This window comes from Salmo salar, chromosome ssa04 (assembly GCF_905237065.1).
Source record: "Salmo salar chromosome ssa04, Ssal_v3.1, whole genome shotgun sequence".
NCBI lineage: Eukaryota > Metazoa > Chordata > Actinopteri > Salmoniformes > Salmonidae > Salmo > Salmo salar.
Window position 1 is genome coordinate 84,677,556 of NC_059445.1, and position 23,387 is coordinate 84,700,942.

Here is a 23,387-nt window from a genome sequence, read left to right on the forward strand (position 1 = left end):
AAAGTTTCTAAAACTGTTTGAATGGTGTCTGTGAGTATAACAGAACTCAAATGGCAGGTCAAAACCTGAGAGATTCCTTTACAGGAAGTGGCCTGTCTGACCATTTATTGTCTTTCTTTGACATCTCTTTTCAAAACTTAGGATCTCTGCGGTAACGTGACACTTCCCACGGCTCCAATAGGCTCTCAGAGCCCGGGAAAAACCTGAATGTCGTCATTCCAGCCCCAGGCTGAAACACATTATCGCCTTTCTCAAGTGGCTGATCAAGGGACTGTGGGCTTAGGCGCGTGCACTGGCCTCCCCCCGTCTTTGTGTTTTTTCCTCTGTTTACCGAAAAGGAGATTCCCGGTCGGAATATTATCGCTTTTTTACGAGATAAATTGCATAAAAATTGATTTTAAACAGCGGTTGACATGCTTCGAAGTACGGTAATTTAATATTTACATTTTTTTTGTCACGAATTGCGCCATGCGCGCGACCCTTCTTTACCATTTCGGATAGTGTCTGGAACGCACGAACAAAACGCCGCTATTCGGATATAACGATGGATTATTTTGGACCAAACCAACATTTGTTATTGAAGTAGCAGTCCTGGGAGTGCATTCTGACGAAGACAACAAAAGGTAATCAAACTCTTATAATAGTAAATATGATTATGGTGAGTGCTAAACTTGCCGGGTGTCTAAATAGCTAGCCCGTGATGCCTGGGCTATGTACTTAGAATATTGCAAAATGTGCTTTCACCAAAAAGCTATTTTAAAATCGGACATATCGAGTGCATAGAGGAGGTCTGTATCTATAATTCTTAAAATAATTGTTATGCTTTTTGTGAACGTTTATCGTGAGTAATTTAGTAAAATGTTAGCGAATTCCCGGAAGTTTGCGGGGGTATGCTAGTTCTGAACGTCACATGCTAATGTAAAAAGCTGGTTTTTGATATAAATATGAACTTGATTGAACAAAACATGCATGTATTGTATAACATAATGTCCTAGGGTTGTCATCTGATGAAGATCATCAAAGGTGAGTGCTGCATTTAGCTGTCTTCTGGGTTTTGGTGACATTATATGCTAGCTTGAAAAATGGGTGTCTGATTATTTCTGGCTTGGTACTCTGCTGACATAATCTAATGTTTTGTTTTCGTTGTAAAGCCTTTTTGAAATCGGACAGTGTGGTTAGATTAACCTCTCTGGGCTAGGCGGGACGAATTCGTCCCACCTACGTAACAGCCACTGGCAGCCTGTGGCGCGATTTTCAAAACCTTAAAAATCCTATTACTTCAATTTCTCAAACATATGACTATTTTACAGCTATTTAAAGACAAGACTCTCGTTAATCTAACCACACTGTCCGATTTCAAAAAGGCTTTACAACGAAAGCAAAACATTAGATTATGTCAGCAGAGTACCAAGCCAGAAATAATCAGACACCCATTTTTCAAGCCAGCATATAATGTCACCAAAACCCAGAAGACAGCTAAATGCAGCACTCACCTTTGATGATCTTCATCAGATGACAACCCTAGGACATTATGTTATACAATACATGCATGTTTTGTTCAATCAAGTTCATATTTATATCAAAAAACAGCTTTTTACATTAGCATGTGACGTTCAGAACTAGCATACCCCCCGCAAACTTCCGGGGAATTCGCTAACATTTTACTAAATTACTCACGATAAACGTTCACAAAAAGCATAACAATTATTTTAAGAATTATAGATACAGACCTCCTCTATGCACTCGATATGTCCGATTTTAAAATAGCTTTTTGGTGAAAGCACATTTTGCAATATTCTAAGTACATAGCCCAGGCATCACGGGCTCGCTATTTAGACACCCGGCAAGTTTAGCACTCACCATAATCATATTTACTATTATAAAAGTTTGATTACCTTTTGTTGTCTTCGTCAGAATGCACACCCAGGACTGCTACTTCAATAACAAATGTTGGTTTGGTCCAAAATAATCCATCGTTATATCCGAATAGCGGCGTTTTGTTCGTGCGTTCCAGACACTATCCGAAATAGTAAAGAAGTGTCGCGCGCATGGCGCAATTCGTGACAGTTAAATTCGAAATATTCCATTACCGTACTTCGAAGCATGTCAACCGCTGTTTAAAATCAATTTTTACGCCATTTTTCTCGTAGAAAAGCGATAATATTCCGACAGGGAATCTCCTTTTCGGCAAACAGAGGAAAAAATCCCAAAGGCGGGGGCGGTCGGGTCACGCGCCTAAGCCCAGTGTCCCTTGATCGGCCACTTGAGAAAGGCGATAATGTGTTTCAGCCTGGGGCTGGAATGACGACATTCTGTTTTTTCCCGGGCTCTGAGCGCCAATGGACGACGTGGGAAGTGTCACGTTAGAGCAGAGATCCTTAGTAAATGATAGAGATGGAAAAGAAGTTCAAGAAATGGTCAGACAGGCCACTTCCTGTAAAGGAATCTCTCAGGTTTTGACCTGCCATTTGAGTTCTGTTATACTCACAGACACCATTCAAACAGATTTAGAAAATTTAGGGTGTTTTCTATCCATATGTAATAAGTATATGCATATTCTAGTTACTGGGTAGGAGTGGTAACCAGATTAAATCGGGTATGTTTTTTATCCAGCCGTGTCAATACTGCCCCCTATCCTAAACAGGTTAACGAGAGTCTTGTCTTTAAATAGCTGTAAAATAGTCATATGTTTGAGAAATTGAAGTAATAGGATTTTTAAGGTTTTGAAAATCGCGCCACAGGCTTCAAGTGGCTGTTACGTAGGTGGGACGAATTTGTCCCGCCTAGCCCATAGAGGTTAACCTCTCTAGGGTAGGTGGCACCAAATCGTCCCACCTACGTAACAGCCAGTGTAATCCCGTGGCGCGTTATTCAAAAACCTCAAAAATGCAAAAACTTCAATTTTTCAAACATATGACTATTTTACACCATTTTAAAGACAAGACTCTCGTTAATCTAACCACACTGTCCGATTTCAAAAAGGCTTTACAACGAAAGCAAAACATTAGATTATGTCAGCAGAGTACCCAGCCAGAAATAATCAGACACCCATTTTTCAAGCTAGCATATAATGTCACATAAACCCAAACCACAGCTAAATGCAGCACTAACCTTTGATGATCTTCATCAGATGACAACCCTAGGACATTATGTTATACAATATATGCATGTTTTGTTCAATCAAGTTCATATTTATATCAAAAACCAGCTTTTTACATTAGCATGTGACTAGCATTCCCACCGAACACTGCCGGTGAATTTACTAAATTACTCACGATAAACGTTCACAAAAAGCATAACAATTATTTTAAGAATTATAGATACAGAACTCCTCTATGCACTCGATATGTCCGATTTTAAAATAGCTTTTCGGTGAAAGCACATTTTGCAATATTCTCAGTAGATAGCCCGGCATCACAGGGCTAGCTATTTAGACACCCAGCAAGTTTAGCACTCAGCAAAGTCACATTTACTATAAGAAAAATGTTATTACCTTTGCTGTCTTCGTCAGAATGCACTCCCAGGACTTCTACTTCAATAACAAATGTTGGTTTGGTTCAAAATAATCCATAGTTATATCCAAACAGCGGCGTTTTGTTCGTGCGTTCAAGACACTATCCGAAAGGGTAAATAAGGGTGACGAGCATGGCGCAATTCGTGACAAAAAAATTCTAAATATTCCATTACCGTACTTCGAAGCATGTCAACCGCTGTTTAAAATCAATTTTTATGCAATTTTTCTCATAAAAAAGCGATAATATTCCGACCGGGAATCTGCGTTTAGGTAAACAGACGAAAGAAAATAAAGCATGGGGTCGACTCGGGCACGCGCCTAAGCCCATAGTACTCTGATCGGCCACTTGCCAAAAGCGATAATGTGTTTCAGCCAGGGGCTGCCTCGATATCGTTCAGCTTTTTCCCGGGCTCTGAGAGCCTATGGGAGCCGTAGGAAGTGTCACGTTAGAGCAAAGATCCTCAGTCTTCAATAAAAAGAGCCAAGATGAAACACTACTTGTCAGACAGGCCACTTCCTGCATTGAATCTTCTCAGGTTTTGACCTGCCATTTGAGTTCTGTTATACTCACAGACACCATTCAAACAATTTTAGAAACTTTAGGGTGTTTTCTATCCAAAGCCAATAATTATATGCATATTCTAGTTACTGGGCAGGAGTAGTAACCAGATTAAATCGGGTATGTTTTTTATCCGGCCGTGTCAATACTGCCCCCTAGCCCTAACAGGATAACAGAGGGTAGCAGCGGTGTAAAAGAGGGGGGGTGGTGGCAATGCAAATAGTCTGGGTAACCGTTTGATTAGATGTTCAGCAGTCTTATGGCTTGGGGGTAGAAGCTGTTCAGAAGCCTCTTGGACCTAGAATTGGTGCTCCAGTACCACTTGCCGTGTGGTAGCAGAGAGAACAGTCTATGACCAGGGTGTCTGGAGCCTTTAACATTTTTTAGGGCCTTCCTCTGACACCGCCTGGTATAGAGGTCCTGGACGGCAGGAAGCTTGGCACCAGGGATGTACTGGGCCATTCGCACAATCCTCCGTAGTGCCTTGCGGTTGGAGGCCGAGCAGTTGCCATACCAGGCGGTGATGCAACCAGTCAGGATGCTCTCGATGGTGCAACTCCAGAACTTTTTGAGGAGCTGAGCATCCATGCCAAACCTTTTCAGTCTCCTGAGGGGGAATAGGAAATGTCATGCCCTCTTCATGACTCTCTTGGTGTGTTTGGACCTTAATAGTTTGTTGGTGATGTGACACAAAGGAACTTGAAGCTCTCAACCTGCTCCACTACAGCCCCATCGATGAGAATGGGGGCGTGCTTGGTCCTCCTTTTCCTGTAGTCCACAATCATCATCTTTGTCTTGATCACATTGAAGGTGAGGTTGTTATCCTGGCACCACACTGCCAGGTCTCTGACTACCTCCCTATAGGCTGTCTCATCGTTGTTGGTGATCAGGCCTCCAGTGGTTCGTCCTGCAGCGTACTGCGGCGCAGCTTGCATGGTACCGCAGAATTCTATGGCATGTTATTTTTATCATTTTTTTACATTTTTATTTCACCTTTATTTAACCAGGTAAACTAGTTGAGAACAAGTTCTCATTTACAACTGCGACATGGCCAAGATAAAGCAAAGCAGTGCGACACAAACAACAACAGAGTTACACATGGAATAAACAAGCGTACAGTTAATAACACAATAGAAAAATGACGAAGTCTATATACAGTGTGTGCAAATGGCGTCAGGAGGTAGGCAGTAAATAGGCCATAGTAGCGAAGTAATTACAATTTAGCAGATTAACACTGGAGTGATAAATGAGCAGATGATGATGGGCAAGTAGTGATACTGGTGTGCAAAAGAGCAAAAAAGTAAATAAAAACAATATGGGGATGAGGTAGGTAGATTAGGTGGGCTATTTACAGATGGACTATGTACAGCTGCAGCGATCGGTTAGCTGCTCAAATAGCTGATGTTTAACGTTAGTGAGGGAAATATAAGTCTCCAGCTTCAGAGATTTTTGCAATTCGTTCCAGTCACTGGCAGCAGAGAACTGGAAGGAAAGGCAGCCAAAGGAGGTGTTGTCCTTGATGTCTATGTTAGTTAATGATTACGACAAATGATTACGCATATATTTTTTTTGTCATAAAATTCATTTAACTGGCTAACTTTATGGGTGTTGTGACATGAGTTTGAAATTGTAATTCTGGTTGTTAAATGTTTTAGGTACTCCTGAAACAACCAGCAAACCAGGCTGTCGTCTTGTGAAACAGTGGATGTAAAGAATCAAGCTAGCTAAAGCATTTACCTCAAATTGAATGTACAATTTTGTGTGCTTGCCTTGCTGATATTTGCCATGAAATGCGGGTGAAGTAACGTTAGTAAACTAACAATTTTTGATGGGTGAACGGCTACTGTGAGGATAATATAAGATTAGGCAGTGAGTATGGGATGAAGAAGGATAAAGAAAGGTTAATCGCAGTGGTGGAAAAAGTACCCAATTGTCATACTTGAGTAAAAGTAAATATACCTAGACTCAAGTAGAAGGGAAAGTCACCCAGTTAAATATTACTTGAGTAAAAGTCTAAAAGTATTTGATTTGAAATATACTTATTAATCAAAAGTCAATGTAATTGCAAAAATATACTAAAGTATCAAAAGTAAAAGTATAAATAATTTAAAATTCATTATATTATGCAAACCAGGCGGCACCATTTTCTTTATTTTCAAATGTATGAATAGCCAGGGGCACACTCCCAACACTCTGACATGATTTACACATGAAGCATTTGTGTTTGGTGAGTCTGACAGATCAGAGGCAGTAGGGATGTTCTCTTGATAAGTGTGTGAATTGGTCCATTTTCCCATCCTGCTAAGCATTCAAAATGTAATGAGTACTTTTGGGTGTCAGGGAAAATGTATGGAGTAAAAAGTACAATATTTTCTTGTAGTGAAGTACAAGTTGTTAAAAATATAAATAGTAAACTACAGATATCCAAAAAAACTACTTAAGTAGTATTTTTACTTAAGTACTTTACAGCACTGTTTAATTGAGAACTCTCCTGAAAATTGAACTAAAGAGCACTTTATGTTATCTAGGGTGAAGAAGCTGGTTTGAGCTAGTCCTAAACCACAGAGGTTTAGGTGCGAAACAAAAAGGTGCTAAACAAAAAAGCTAGAGAAACATGTTCTAAACAAAAAAGACCAACTGAAATGGCAGTTGTGGTTAACGCTGGGGGCTGGGCGCACCCAATCTATGACGTGATATATGAAGACACCAAAGGCTCTGTCATGACGTTGGCCGCTTTGAGTACAGGGAGGACAGTTGACCCCCTCCCCCTTGCACCATCCCCCAACCTACCTCCCCCCCACCCAGGCCCTGTGTGAAAGGGTTGTAAAACTCTAAGAGGAGAATCTCTTGCCACATGTCCCATAGAGAGACACAGGAAATTCTTCCAACTCACAGAATTGGGGAACCGAATGACATTTAGGTTCTGGAGAAGGTATGAAAGATTGGTGAAGAATCCAGCTACGAACTGGTCCGCTTGGTACAATTTTGTGATACTCAGAAGAGACAATATAGCCATATTACCATAAAACGGTTTATATAATAGCCTCAGCCTTGAGACTTGCATCCACATGGTTGTATAGAATGTATTAATAAGGATAAAGCTTTTGTAATACATTGAGATGCTATGTACTGATGTTAATGTGATAGAATTGTATTTCTGTACCAAGCTTAACTCAGTCATCGGCACGCCCCCAGGGACACAGACAGGACCAGGCGTCATGTTCACTATAAAACTATACCCTGATCTACTTTCTTGAGACCAGGCCTCCACTCCATTGCGAGTTGGCCAATAGGTTTGACCATCCAAGTACTCTACTGAAAGTGAACTATACCACGTGGTTAACTTTTAGACTATTGATACTGACAGAATAAGAACAAGTCTTTGATATTGAGTAATAGTCTGCAGCTAGAAATTATATCATTGAACACGAAGACCAACGAAACATCCATTCTATGATGATGATGATGATGATGATGATGATGATGATGATAGAGAGAGAGAGAGAGAGAGAGAGAGAGAGAGAAAAAATCCCGACGACACACTGAGCGTAAATATATATATTGATTGCAGTTGTTCCCGAATGAGTGAGCGTTCAATTGTTAATATTAATGAACTCTGTGTACCTCCTCAGCTGAACTTTTATGACCCATTGTTGAACAAGACACCAGCCATGCCTGTTAGCCACTAGGGCACATTACTCTACCAATTCTTTGTGATGATAATTACTGTTTATACTTTCTGTGAATTACTTAGTTTAGTAAATAAATGATTTTAAGACAATTGATGTATGGATGACTCTTAGTAAAGACTGGGTTCGTGCAGATACAACAATTTACGACGTTTGGAATGAGACTGGACGCGAGGTAAAATACACCATTTAAACCAGAAGATAATCGGCCTATACTATAATAGAATATAATATATAATGTTGTAATATAGGAAAGTTATATTAGGAAAATTATAACTTTGTAATCTGAATATTTTCCTTGGTGCCCCGATCTCCTAGTTAATTACAATTAAACGATGAATCAGTTTGATCGCGTGATAATAATTACAGGGAGTTAATTGATAATGTCTTCAGTTTAATGGTACCCCAAAGACACGACAGCGCTAAAGAAAAAACATAAAATACTAAGAAGAAAAAAACAAAAGAAAAAACCCCATAAAATACTGTAATGACCTAGATCATAAAGGAACAATTGTCCAGACAGAGGATGGAGTTAACGAATGGACGGTTTATTAACCCAACTTAACACAGGCTACTGTTTGGCCGTAGCCCACGCCAAATAAATGAAAGGTACCCTACAAACCAACCGTGACCTTCTCTTGTGAAGCCCAGACGTAAGAGAGAGAACAATGGCTAAACCCGGTCTTAACTTCCAATGCTCCATCCCCCTGCCCAACCCCCCTCCACGCCACTCCGCCAACCACCACGATGCCCGGAATCAGAACATTCCAGGCATTCCCATGATTGGCAGATAGCAGGTTGATTCGCATGACCCCGCGAACACTGGTAAGTACGACACAGCCCACTAATAGCCTAACACATAACACACAGCTGTCTTTGCGGGTCGCTACAATACTCAGAAAGAAAACTGGGGCCTCGAATCTGATATAAAGATTAGCCGCTTGTGACGTAGGCCTAAAGAAAATAATGGGCCAATCATATCGAGTGTGTTGCCATGACGAATTTGACGCTATGCGACCCACCGCTGGAGACTTCCTTCAACAAAGATGGCTGACAAAAATACTAGGACCGAAGCAAATGTTAGGTAATTATAACGCCATAACGAATATGTTAGTTAATGTAGAGACAAACGATTATAAATATTTCTTTGGTGGTTTTCTCTCCTGAGAAAACCACCAAACCAGCCTGTTGTCTTGTGAAACAGTGGATGTAAAGAATCTAGCTAGCTAAAGCATTTACTGCAAATTCAATGTACATTTTGTATGCTTGTCTTGCTGATATTTGCCATGAAATGCAGCTAAAGTAACGTAACTTGGCTAGCTAACCATTTTCTTGCTTATTGTGTAGTGGAGGATAAAAATAGCTGTATGCCTATGGATGTGTAGCTAGCTATGTAGCCGATCTGTGTATGGACCCTAAAATGTTTGGTATAAATATTAGTTCAGAACCTAGTTATGAACCTCCGCTATCATAGCTGTTTGTATCCACTTCAGAACAGCCAAAGGGCATTAATGAAGCCTATGGATGGAGTAGAATAATATAACGTTATTGTGCTAAGTATGGAAGTCATATATACATGTAGTTATTACCATGCATGAGATCCCCACATTGTAGCCTGTACATTGAATATATTCAGTGATCATGTACTCTACCTTGGCAAATAAAGGTGTGGTTCAGGTATGAATGTCTGTGACATTCTTTTTGAGTCATATCCAATACCAAGAGTAAACTCCAGTCTTTGAATGATGCTGTGTCTGCATGTATGTATTACAATGATATACTTCAACAGTGTTTACCAATCCATCTATGGTTACACATTGTAACTATGCAATAGACTAGAAACATGATTTAACTAGTTAAAGGCTGATTTGTAATTCATATATACAGAGGAGCAGGGAAGACGGCATATGATTAATGAATTACAGTGCTACTTAATATTCTCTCAGTTCATCACAATTCCATAATATTGTCTCTAGTGGTGTCTCCTAACCAGCCTTGGGCTCCCAGTCGACCTGAAGGTTATTTTTAGTGCGGATGATGTGGCGATGACGGGACTGGTGGTTGGCATCCTCTCTCACATCAAAATAAAGCTGCAGATGAGAGACAGATGGAGAAGAGAGATGTATTTATTAATTCTAAGGCTTAATCTTGCTAACACGGTCAGTCATCATCATCAGGAGGTGAAATGCAAAACTGACCAAGGATCATTAACTCTGGGACTACTACATCTCTAGCTGTTTTTCTTTTAATAATACTTCCAGTTGACCCGATCAAGTGACCTCTCACCTCTGATCATGCTGTGCCCTCCTATGTAGCCAGTTCAGATGCAGGAGGGGTTCACCGACACAGCTGATATAACCTAGAGGATTTATTGCACCTAGAGGTGCATATTGGTACGAAGCCGATTTTAACTAGCCTGTTTTAATATTGATACTATTGATACTAGGGGTGTGAACGTTTGATACCAGGGTTCAACGTTCACACCCCTATCATCAATATTAGCAGGCTAGTTAATCGGTTTTGTAACAATATGCAAAAGGTGAAAGTCTCATATTTTTTATGATATTAGATCTATTATGTGTCTGCACATCGAATGCATTCAAATATACAGATATGATGACATTTTCATACACTAATCTAAGTACTTTTTCATATAACCTTTCTTCTTTTTTTTCAGGATATGCATATTTCCTACTTTTTTTAGTAGTGGTTGTGGGAACGACGATCTGCTGGTAAGGACATCTGAAAAGCTGCAGCCAAAATGTGGGATCTTTTTGGATATTTTTTTTAAATCATCATTATTGTTATTGATTTTATATAATTATATAATTGTATATTCTCCTCTCAACAAAGGTTGGTCTTCTCATACGATGCCGTGTCTCTCAAGTAAGAAAACATGTATTGTCTCATGCTGGTTGAAAGCTGTACTGTACGGTATGGCTAAGGCTGGGTTAAAGGGGAAACTGGCTTGATGCTGTACTGTACGGCTAAGGCTTAAGGGGAAGGGGTTAAAGGGGAAACTGGCTTGATGCTGTGTTTGATGTCTTATTTGTGTAGTGAACAGGATAAACTGGTTTTTTTCCCCGGCCTCTTCCCAGAATTCTGTGTTTTGGTTTTCACAATGCCATTGTTTGGCAGGTTCTTTATTGTTGGATAAAGGTGATCCTGTGGTGTGACGAATGACTATAAATAGCCCCAATTGTTACCCGATTCCTTATGTACTGCACTACTTTACTAAATAGGGACAGGATGGTATTTGGGACACTACTTTACTAAATAGGGACAGGAAGGTTTTTGGGACACTCCTTTACTAAATAGGGACAGGAAGGTTTTTGGGACACTCCTTTACTAAATAGGGACAGGAAGGTTTTTGGGACACTACTTTACAAAATAGGGACAGGAAGGTTTTTGGGACACTACTTTACTAAATAGGGACAGGAAGGTATTTGGGACACTACTTTAATAAATAGGGACAGGAAGGTATTTGGGACACTCCTTTACTAAATAGGGACAGCAAGGTATTTGGGACACTCTTTACTAAATAGGGACAGGAAGGTATTTGGGACACTACTTAGTGGTGGACCTGTGTGGCTGAGTTGTTTGAACACGGTGCTTGCAAAACCAAGGATTGTGGGTTTGATTCTCTCCATGGCCACACATATGAAAAATGTATGTACAGTGGGGGAAAAAATGTATTTGATCCCCTGCTGATTTTGTATGTTTGCCCACTTACAAAGAAATGATCAGTCTATAATTTTAATGGTAGGTTTATTTGAACAGTGAGAGACAGAATAACAACAAAAAAATCCAGAAAAACACATGTCAAAAATGTTATAAAATGATTTGCATTTTAATGAGGGAAATAAGTATTTGACCCCTCTGCAAAACATGACTTAGTACTTGGTGGCAAAACCCTTGTTGGCAATTACAGAGGTCAGACGTTTCTTGTAGTTGGTCACCAGGTTTGCAAACATCTCAGGAGGGATTTTGTCCCACTCCTCTTTGCAGATCTTCTCCAAGTCATTAAGGTTTCGAGGCTGACATTTGACAACTCGAACCTTCAGCTCCCTCCACAGATTTTCTATGGGATTAAGGTCTGGAGACTGGCGAGGCCACTCCAGGACCTTAATGTGCTTCTTCTTGAGCCACTCCTTTGTTGCCTTGGCCGTGTGTTTTGGGTCATTGTCATGCTGGAATACCCATCCACGACCCATTTTCAATGCCCTGGCTGAGGGAAGGAGGTTCTCACCCAAGATTTGACAGTACATGGCCCGTCAAATGATGCGGTGAAGTTGTCCTGTCCCCTTAGCAGAAAAACACCCCCAAAGCATAATGTTTCCACCTCCATGTTTGACGGTGGAGAAGGTGTTCTTGGGGTCATAGGCAGCATTCTTCCTCCTCCAAACACGGCGAGTTGAGTTGATGCCAAAGTGCTCCATTTTGGTCTCATCTGACCACAACCCTTTCACCAGTTGTCCTCTGAATCATTCAGATGTTCATTGGCAAACTTCAGACGGGCATGTATATGTATTCTTGAGCAGGGGGACCTTGCGGGCGCTGCAGGATTTCAGTCCTTCATGGCGTAGTGTGTTACCAATTGTTTTCTTGGTGACTATGGTCCCAGCTGCCTTGAGATCATTGACAAGATCCTCCCGTGTAGTTCTGGGCTGATTCCTCACCATTCTCATGATCATTGCAACCCCACGAGGTGAGATCTTACATGGAGCCCCAGGCCGAGGGAGATTGACAGTTCTTTTGTGTTTCTTCCATTTGCGAATAATCGCATCAAATGTTGTCACCTTATCACCAAGCTGCTTGGCGATGGTCTTGTAGCCCATTACAGCCTTGTGTAGGTTTACAATCTTGTCCCTGACATCCTTGGAGAGCTCTTTGTTCTTGTCCATGGTGGAGAGTTTGGAATCTGATTGATTGATTGCTTCTGTGGACAGGTGTCTTTTTTACAGGTAACAAGCTGCGGTTAGTAGCACTCCCTTTAATAAGAGTGTGCTCCTAATCTCAGCTCGTTACCTGTATAAAAGACACCTGGGAGCCAGAAATCTTTCTGATTGAGAGGGGGTCAAATACTTATTTCCCTCATTAAAATGCAAATCAATTTATAAAATTGTTGACATACGTTTTTCTGGATATTTTTGTTGTTATTCTGTCTCTCACTGTTCAAATAAACCTACCATTAAAATTATAGACTGATCCTTTCTTTATCAGTGGGCAAACGTACAAAATCAGCAGGGGATCAAATACTTTTTTCCCCCCCACCTGTATGCTGTGGTGGTTAATTTCTTTACTATCAAATGAGGAGAGACAAACTTGTCACACAAGTCAGTTATACTTAAACTAAATCTTTATTCACTTATTAATAAGGGAGCAGGTCAATACAACACACACATATAAAGTGAATCGATTGAGTGCTCTACGTTAATGATGTCTGGTCGACGAACCACCCTCAGATGATTCGTTGAGAGCCCCTAGACAAAAGTATTTTATAGCCAGGATACACCACCTTCAGTCTACATGACAAACAACAGATGTATGGAATGGGTCACAAGATTAAGATTAGTATGAAAGATACTTATAATTCACAGCAGACAGTATCTGCTGTAAAAACAGTTATCTTTGTGTAGAGACCAAGGTCTGGCCCCGAGTCATCTCTCCCTGGTACCTTACAGAACAGAAACATTTAATTCATGCTCTGGAACGCGCTATCACCCAAAGAGGCCCATCCTCAGTAGAACACACACAGATGAGCGTTCTAACAACCCATTTATTCTATTGCATAAAACAACAATTTTATTCAATAATAGCGTTATAACAATTTTGCAATTTCCACTATAATGCATGACTAAATTGCTTTGGATAAACGTGTCTGCTAAATGGCTTATATAATATTAATATAATATTATATATACTCGTAAGACCAGTAGATAATACCAAGATTACTGAACTATGAACTTGATACTCCACTCGGGTGTTTCTGCTTGGACAGGTGCTTAGACGGGTATCAAATGTAAGATAATGATCTCTGATCTCTGTTAAATCTCACTCTTTTCCTTCTCATCTGTCAGACAGGTGCCTCCCCATGTTGTGCTGAATGACAGGTGAGCGAGTACGTGTGGGTATCCGTACTATACTGGTGTGGCAGCCCCCGCACCTTTCCTAAACCTCCATGTAAACTATATATACAAAAGTATGTGGACAACCCTTCAAATGAGTGGATTCAGCTATTGCACACAGCCATGCAATCTCCATAGTCAAACATTGGCAGTAGAATGGCCTTACTGAAGAGCCCAGTGACCTTCAACGTGACACCGTCATAGGATGCCACCTTTCCAACAAGTCAGTTCGTCAACTTAATGCCCTGCTAGAGCTGCCCCGGTCAACTGTAAGAGCTGTTATTGTGAAGTGGAAACGTCTAGGAGCAACAACGGTTCAGCTGCAAAGTGGTAGGACACACAAGCTCACAGAACGGGACCGCCGAGTGCTGAACCGCGTAACGCGTAAAAATCGTCTGTCCTCGATTGCAACACTCGCTACCGAGTTCAAAACTGTCTCTAGAAGTAACTGTAACCGATGTGAAATGGCTAGTTAGTTAGCGGTGGTGCGCGCTAATAGCATTTCAATCAGTGACGTCACTCGCTCTGAGACTTGAAGTAGTTGTTCCCCTTGCGTTGCAAGGGCCGCGGCTTTTGTGGCGCGATGGGTAACGATGCTTCGTGGGGTGTCAGTTGTTGATGTGCGCAGAGGGTCCCTGGTTCAAGCCCAGGTTGGGGCTAGGAGAGGGACGGAAGCTATACTGTTACACAACGTCAGCACAAGAAGTGTTTGTCAGGACCTTCATGAAATGGGTTTCCATGGCTGAGCAGCCACACACAAGCATAAGATCACCATGCGCAATGCCAAGCGTCGGCTGGAGTGGTGTAAAGCTCGCCGTCATTGGACTACGGAGCAGTGGAAACCTGTTTTCTGGAGTGATGAATCACGCTTCACCATCTGGCAGTCTTACAGACGAATCTGGGTTTGGCGGATGCCAGGAAAACGCTATCTGCCCGAATGTAGTGCCAACTGTAAAGTTTGGTGAAGGAGGAATAATGGTATGGGGTTGTTTTTCATGGTTCCCGGCTAGGCCCCTTAGTTCCAGTGAAGGGAAATCTACAGCATACAATGACATTCTAGATGATTCTGTGCTTCCAACTTTGTGGCAACAGTTTGGGGAAGGCCCTTTCCTATTTCAGCATGACAATTCCCCCATACACAAAGCGAGGTCCATACAGAAATGGTTTGTCGAGTTCGGTGAAGTTGAGCCCTGACCTCAACTTCATTGAACACCTTTGGGATGAATTGGAATGCCGACTGCAAGCCAGGCTTAATCACCCAACAACAGTGTCCGACTTCAATAATGCTCTTGTGGCTGAATGGAAGCAAGTCCCCGCAGCAATGTTCCAACATCGAGTGGAGGCTGTTATAGCAGCAAACCAACTCCATATTAATGCCCATGATTTTGGAATGAGATGTTCGACGAGCTTATGTATGTGCGTCCTTTGGAGGGGTTGGGTTAAAAGTGGAAGTCAAATTTTGGTGGACCTTGTGTGCAATTGATCAATAAAGTGATCTTATCTTTTACTATTGATATCTATGTTTTAAATAATGAATCAACCAAGTGTAGCCTGGTCCCAGATCAGTTTGTGCCACCATGCCACCACCTTTTGATTCCAAACATGAAGGAGTGACATTATGTCACAAACAAACTGGTACCCCAAGCAAGTCTTAGCCTTGAACAAAATACATCATTATCTCAGTATCAGTCTGTTTCTGCTGAAAGTTAACCTGCTCCCACTGTTTTTCAGATTACAGAGCAAGCAAGTCAAACTGATGGAACCAGTGTAAGTGGCAGCAAAATGCAGATAACAGAATTTCAATAGAGGTTTATTTTATCTTTCTACTCTATATTCTATTATACCATTATGGTAAACACGTTCAATGAAGTACATACCTATAATGTCTCTAGTGTTACCACTAATGGCTTTTTTATCTTGATTATCTTGATGATTATGCTCTGAAAATAAAAATGTGCGTTATTATTTATTATTATTATTAGGAGGACTGAAGTGCCGACTCCGTGGCTGGTAAAAAAAAAAAGTTGTTCTTCTTCCTTTCTCCTCCTTCTTTCTTCTCCTTTCTCGTAATTCATTTCTCCTTTCTCGTTCTTCCATCCCCTTTCCCCTACTTCCTTCTCTTAATTTTTTCTTCCTTCTTCCTTCCTTCTCCTTCTCTTTCCTTCCTTCTTCTTCCTCTTTCTTCCTTTCTCATACTTCCTTTCTCCTTCCTTTCTCCTACTTTCTACTCCTTCTCTTTCTCCTACTTTCTACTCCTTCTCTTTCTTCTTCTTTCTTCTCCTTCCTTTCTCATTCTTCCTTCTTCCTTTTGTCCTTCTCCTTCTTCCTTCCTTCTTCAGGAGGACTGACGTGCTGACTGTAACCCCGTGGCTGGCTCCTATAGTCTGGGAAGGGACTTTTGACCCCCAGGTCATAGACACGGCCTTTATTTCACAACACCTCACCATCGCTACCACTGTGTTCGCTGTAGGGAAGTAAGTCACAGACTCCATGTGTAGTAACCTGTTGCAAAGGCAGTGGTTTACACCACTTCCTGTGTGCATGTGCCGCCTTTTTATGCACATTTTGCGGCCTCTCGGGCCCAAAAGAAATGTCTGCGTTATTCAAAACCTTATCATGGGGGGACTATTTTTGTGTCTCAACTGGTGTTAAGGATGTCTTGCTGCTTTGTAAATGAGTATCGGTTCCCCCTGATTTGGCTCATAGTGAGGCTCGAACTCAGAACCTCTGCCTCACAAACACACGTGACCACCCTACGGTAGGTAGCCTGGTGGTTAGCGCATTGTGCCAGTAACTGAAGGGTTGCTTGATCGAATCCCCGAGATGACAAGGGGAAATTCTGTCATTCTGAGCAAGGCGGTTAACCCACTGTTTCCCTGGGCGCCGAAAGAAGTGGATGTCGATTAAGGCAGCTCCCCCCCCCAGCTCTCTGATTCAGAGGGGTTCGGTTAAATGCGGAAGACACATTTCAGATGAATACATTCAGTTGTACAACTGACTCGGTATCCCCCTTCCTTTTACTGAAGCGTCTTACTCCGTCGCGCCACTGAAAGCTAGCTATTCGGCAGTGCAAGTGGGGGACCCTTCGGGCTGAGCAGTGAGTTTCACAGATAACCGTATGCTACATTGGCACCTTGTTTCTGTATAGTGCACTACGTTACTCTACCCCCATAGGGGCCCTGGTTAAAAGTAGTTGTCTATAATGGGTAATAAGGTGCCATTCAGGATTGACACTATAGCCTTATATATCAATCCTTTTGCGTCATATTTCCGGATTAATGCAGTCTCATGTTAATTCAGATTGTCTTGTCAAATTGTCTAAACGTAAACATTTTCACTCGCTTGTGCTATACCTGAACGTTTCACATTCTTCTTTTCTCCAGATCCAGTGTAATAAATACATATCTGGATCTGTCACATAGATGCACCTCCTCATTTTTCTGTCCATCGTTGAAGATGTAGTCACTTTTTAGTTCTGTCGTTTCACATATGGACATTTCTTGTTTCTTTTTTTTCATCTCTATTCATCCTTGCAGATACATTCGTTTTCTCCGGGACTTCTTAGAGTCAGCTGAGAAGCACTTCATGGTGAGAATCCGGAACTGTCTATCAAATGGATTGACTGTTATAGTCTAAAGAAGGTCCAGGGATTACTCATTAAAGGAACATTCTGGGCCCGTATTTATGAAGGGATTACTCATTAAAGGAACATTCTGGGCCCGTATTTATAAAGAGTTTACTCATTAAAGGAACATTCTGGGCCCGCATTTATGAAGGGATTACTCATTAAAGGAACATTCTGGGCCCGTATTTATGAAGGGATTACTCATTAAAGGAACATTCTGGGCCCGTATTTATGAGGGATTACTCATTAAAGGAACATTCTGGGCCCGTATTTATAAAGAGTTTACTCATTAAAGGAACATTCTGGGCCCGTATTTATGAAGGGATTACACATTAAAGGAACATTCTGGGCCCGTATTTATAAAGGGATTACTCATTAAAGGAACATTCTGGGCCCGTATTTATAAAGGGATTACTCATTAAAGGAACATTCTGGGCCCGTATTTATAAAGAGTTTACTCATTAAAGGAACATTCTGGGCCCGTATTTATAAAGAGTTTACTCATTAAAGGAACATTCTGGGCCCGTATTTATAAAGACTACTCTAGGACTAGGTCCACCCTGCCCATGTGATCTTATTCATTGGTCCAAATATTTCATTACATTTGTTTTAAATTAGTTCATATGATTTTAATTCCTTTTTAATTCAATTCAAATCATTAGAAATTCCATCCCATTCAATTAGTTTTAAATCCTTTTGATTCAAATTCGATAGAAAGTCCATCCCATTCAATTCCATTTGATTCCAGGTGGGGCTGGACGTGCACTACTACGTATTCACCGACCTGCCCGGCGACGTGCCCGACAACGTGACTCTGGGTGTCGGCAGACTGCTCAGCATTGTGAAGGTGCAGAAGTTCGACCGCTGGCAGGAGATATCCCTCCGCCGCATGGAGCACATCCAGGTTATTATAAATAATATATTACATCGTTATCACATTTAATTAAAGTTTATTTTCAGTATACAGCATACTGTACCTAGTAGAATGAAATGCTTACTAACAAGCTCTTCTCTCCATACAGTAGCTAAAGAAACATGATCTACACATGCTCCAAACTCTCAGCAAACTATCAGTTGTAACTCTGTTGATAATAGGATAGGGTTAGGTTTAGTTTAGGGTTAGGGATAGGTTTAGGGTTAGGATTAGTTTAGGGATAGGTTTAGGTTAGGTTTAATTTAGGGATAGGGTTAGGTTTAATTTAGGGATAGGGTTAGGTTAGGTTTAATTTAAGGATAGGGTTAGGTTAGGTTTAATTTAGGGATAGGGTTAGGTTTAGTTTAGATTTAATTTAGGGTTAGGTTTCGGTTAGGTTTAATTTAGAGATAGGGTTAGGTTTAGGTTAGGTTTAATTTAGGGATAGGGTTAGGTTTAGGTTAGGTTTAATTTAGGGATAGGTTAGGTTTAGTTTAGGGTTAGGTTTAGGGTTAGTTTAGGTTTAGTTTAGGGATAGGTATAGGGTTAGGTTTAAGGTTAAGTTAGGATGATATGCCTATTGGGTTAGTGATAGGGTTAGGTTTAGTTTAGGTTTAGTTTAGGTTTAGTTTAGGAATAGGGTTAGGTTTAGTTTAGGGATAGGGTTAGGGATAGGTTTAGGCTTAGGTTTAGGGATAGGTCTGGGTAGGTTTAGTTTAGGGATAGGTTTAGGGTTAGGTTTAGTTTAGGGTTAGGTTTAGGTTTAAGGTTAAGTTAGGATGAAATGCTTATTGGGTTAGTGCATACTAGATAGTTGAAATGTTGTTGACAGTAGACTTTATGGACTTTGTATTTTTATCATGTCAGCCCTGCCCTAGAAAACCAAATTTCCATCTGAGGACAAAGTTTTTTTATTTGGTTGGTTGATTGGTGGATGTTCAGTAGATATTAAATCAACCAATCATGTATTTGGGAGCAGACTGCCATTAAGGATCAAATCCACCGGGAGGCGCACTACATCTTCTGCATGGACGTAGACATGAGGTTCCACGGCCGTGTGGGGCCCGAAGCTCTGGGGAGACTGGTGGCCGCCATCCACCCCTGGTAATTCTTTCTTACTTTAAGGGCCAGCATCCACCCCTGGTAATACTTACTTAAGGGGCCAGCATCCACCCCTGGTAATACTTACTTACTGTAAGGGCCAGCATCCACCCCTGGTAATACTTACTTAAGGGGCCAGCATCCACCCCTGGTAATACTTACTTAAGGGGCCAGCATCCACCCCTGGTAATACTTACTTACTTAAGGGGCCAGCATCCACCCTTGGTAATACTTACTTAAAGGGCCAGCATCCACCCCTGGTAATACTTACTTAAAGGGCCAGCATCCACCCCTGGTAATACTTACTTACTTAAAGGGCCAGCATCCACCCCTGGTAATACTTACTTAAAGGGCCAGCATCCACCCCTGGTAATACTTACTTAAGGGGCCAGCATCCACCCCTGGTTATGCTTACTCATTTAAAAACTCTGATGGAGGAAATTGTAGTTGACCACTCTTTTTATTTTATGCACCTACATGCTGACAACTTCCTGTTAACCTCCTTGTCAGGTCTACCTCGCAAAGATGGTTTCTAACCTCAAGGGTCTTTTTTTGTTTTGTTAAAAAGGTGAAGTAACAATACAAAACTGTCTTGTGTTTTTGAAGGTTCTACACGTACACCCGGAACCAGTACCCTTACGAGCGACGGACCGTCTCCAAAGCCTACATACCCTTGGACCAGGGAGACTTCTACTACCAGGCCAACATATTCGGAGGAATGTTGGAGGATATTCAGCGGCTGACCAAGACGTGCAGGGAGCACCTGGAGGTAGGTACTTACGCACGCAGGCATACAGTTAGTCACTCACGTACAGTACTCACTCACTCACTCACTCACTCACTCACCCCACCCCTCTACCCTACCCCCTTCCTCCCTCTAGGTTGATAAGTCAAAGGGTGTGGAGGCTGTGTGGCAGGAAGAGAGTCACCTGAATTGGTACCTGTTGAGGAACAAGCCCACCAAGCTCCTGTCACCGGAGTATGTGTGGGATGACGCTAAAGAACAGGCTGCGAAGGAGATAAAATTGGTCCGCTTCTCCTCTGTCATTAAGGACAAGGAAGAGGTCAGGGATAACCTTTGAGAGAAGAGGAGAGAAATAATATTTGTCTTTGACAAGCTGCAGGGAAGAGAGGAGAAAAGTGGAGAGGATGGAAGGAGGAGAGGAAAGAGGGAAGGAGGAGAGGAAAGAGGGAAGGAGGAGAGGAAAGAGGGAAAGAGGAGAGAGAACTTTAATACAGACCGTTACTTTGCCTGGTTTTATTTTATATTTTTGCACACTGCACTTTTGGTTCAGTGAAATATGGGTTTGTTCTTGTTTAGTGTCTTTGTGACATAGGCTATGCTCGAAACGACACCCTAGAACTACTGGTTAAGAAGTGCACTCAACTCAGACTTAGCTATCTTTACTTTATGTACAATGGGCTCCATCATTTTTGGCATGTTTGATAAAGATGAGAAAAAAATATTGTATAAAATAAATAATACTATATTTTAAGCCTATGCTCCATAAAATTGGGTAGTTATATTATAATAATACAATTTCTCAGAGAAAGAGATTTTGTTAAACAATTAATAATGAAAAAAGATATGGGTTGAAATGATCAGGACCTCTGTTTTCAGTACTCCAGCACCCTGCCCTTGCGAGGATAACGACACTGAGCCTTTGATAAAGGTCACGCGTGTCACGTCCTGGCCAGTATAGAGGATATTTTGTTATTGTAGTTTGGTCAGGACGTGGCAGAGGGTAGTTGATTTATGTATTACGGGGTTTTTTGGTCACTGGTTTATGTTTGTATTTCTATGGGCATGTTCTAGGTTAGTTTTTCTATGTGTAGGTTGGGTGCTGGACTCTCAATTGGAGGCAGGTGTTTCTAGTTGCCTCTGATTGGGAGTCCTATAAGTAGGTGTGTGTTTTGTTTGTTATTTGTTAGCACTGCTTTTTGTTGAGCCTGCTACTCTGTTCCTGTCGTTAGTTTGTTGATTGTTTTTTCGTGGTGTTCTCATTTTTATAATAAATATGTTGAGCACGTAACCCGCTGCGCCTTGGTCCCATTCTATCTTCCACGACAGCTGTGACAGAACTACCCACCACAACAGGACCAAGCAGCGGAGGAAATCTGGCGAGGACCGGGGAACACGGCTGGTAAGGGAGCCCGAGAGGCAGCCCCAATAATGTTTTTTTGGGGGGGGGGCACAAGGGCAGTTTGGCGGGGCGAGGATGGAGCCCCAAGCCAGCTCCCCGTACCATTTTTGGGCAGAGACGAACTGGACAGGTCCCGTGCTTTGGGGTGATGGGTACTGTGGCGAGGCTGAGCATTTTCAGGCCGGTACGCGCAGTGCCAGCACCCCGCATGTGCCAGGGGAGAGTGAGCATTCAGCCAGTAGGGGTGATGCCAGTCCTGCGCTCGAGACCGCCAGTGCACCTCTACGGTCCAGTGTGTCAGCCCAGTCCGACTCGGCCTGTTACCGCCCCCCGCACTAGCCCTGAGGTGCGTGTGCCCAGACTGGCACATCCTGTACCAGCCCACGCATCAAGCTTCTAGTGCGTCAGCCCAGCCTCGCCTGTCCGGAGCCGCCAGAGCCGCCCGCCTGTCCGGAGCCGCCAGAGCCGCCCGCCTGTCCGGAGCCGCCAGAGCCGCCCGCCTGTCCGGAGCCGCCAGAGCGGCCCGCCAGCCGGGCGCAGCCATCGCCGGGCGCAGCCATCGCCGCCCGCCAGCCGAGAGCAGCCAGGGTCGCCCGCCAGCCAGGCGCAGCAAGAATCGCCCGCCAGCCGGGCGAAGTCAGGGTCGCCCACCAGTCCTCCGACGCGGCCAGGGGCGCCACCTAAGTGGGCGACGCCGAGGGTGGAGCGGGGTCCACGTCCCGCACCTGAGCCGCCTCCGATATAGGTGGGTTGGGGAGGGGGGGTGTAGCACAGTGCCGTCGTTGACGGCAGCCACCCTCCCTTCCCTTCCTTTAGTTTAGGGGGATTTTTCTGTTTGTTTTGGGGTTTTCTGTGTTTTGTGTAGGTGCATCCGGGGTCTGCACCTTTGGGGGGGGGGTACTGTCACGTCCTGACCAGTATAGAGGATATTTTGTTATTGTAGTTTGGTCAGGACGTGGCAGAGGAGAGTTGATTTATGTATTACGGTGTTTTTTGGTCACTGGTTTATGTTTGTATTTCTATGGGTATGTTCTAGGTTAGTTTTTCTATGTGTAGGTTGGGTGCTGGACTCTCAATTGGAGGCAGGTGTTTCTAGTTGCCTCTGATTGGGAGTCCTATAAGTAGGTGTGTGTTTTGTTTGTTATTTGTTAGCACTGCTTTTTGTTGAGACTGCTACTCTGTTCCTGTCGTTAGTTTGTTTATTGTTTTTTCATGATGTTCTCATTTTTATAATAAATATGTTGAGCACGCAACCCGCTGCGCCTTGGTTCCATTCTATCTTCCACGACAGCTGTGACAACGCGGTAATAGTCACACTCCCCACTTTAAAAACGGCCATATCTTTCTTACAATCAGGGCCAAGTGTATGTTTTTTTTTGTAGGTATCTGTTAGTGCTTGAATACAATACAGACAAGTTATTGTTTAAATGTAGCTTTCATGCAACAAAATCTCTAATTAGTGTTTGTAGCGGAGTCACAGCCAATTAAGATCTTACATAACATGAGGTTCTTTAGTGATATACCATTAATGTAACATATTATCTGATAAATTACTTAGTTGACTATATCAACACTATATCACTATATCAACACTACATCACTACAACACTATATCAACACTACATCACTACAACACTATATCAACACTATATCACTATATCAACACTACATCACTACAACACTACATCACTACAACACTACATCACTACAACAC

At 42.2% G+C, this 23,387-nt stretch overlaps 1 protein-coding gene across 2 annotated transcripts in view; it reads left to right on the forward strand.

Moving 5' to 3' along the window:
* LOC106603993 (globoside alpha-1,3-N-acetylgalactosaminyltransferase 1) overlaps window positions 1–21,562 on the forward strand; it is a 42,001-nt gene extending 20,439 nt beyond the window's left edge. For both annotated transcript variants that reach the window (XM_014198309.2, XM_014198310.2), the window contains exons 2-11: window positions 10,440–10,494; window positions 10,616–10,648; window positions 13,843–13,875; window positions 15,622–15,657; window positions 16,230–16,364; window positions 17,427–17,478; window positions 18,264–18,419; window positions 19,408–19,532; window positions 20,136–20,298; window positions 20,411–21,562. In XM_014198309.2, the coding sequence (XP_014053784.1) occupies window positions 10,440–10,494; window positions 10,616–10,648; window positions 13,843–13,875; window positions 15,622–15,657; window positions 16,230–16,364; window positions 17,427–17,478; window positions 18,264–18,419; window positions 19,408–19,532; window positions 20,136–20,298; window positions 20,411–20,611 (989 nt within the window). In that variant the 3' untranslated portion in view covers window positions 20,612–21,562. The remainder of the gene's footprint in view (window positions 1–10,439; window positions 10,495–10,615; window positions 10,649–13,842; window positions 13,876–15,621; window positions 15,658–16,229; window positions 16,365–17,426; window positions 17,479–18,263; window positions 18,420–19,407; window positions 19,533–20,135; window positions 20,299–20,410) is intronic.
* Window positions 21,563–23,387: the final 1,825 nt, after the last annotated feature.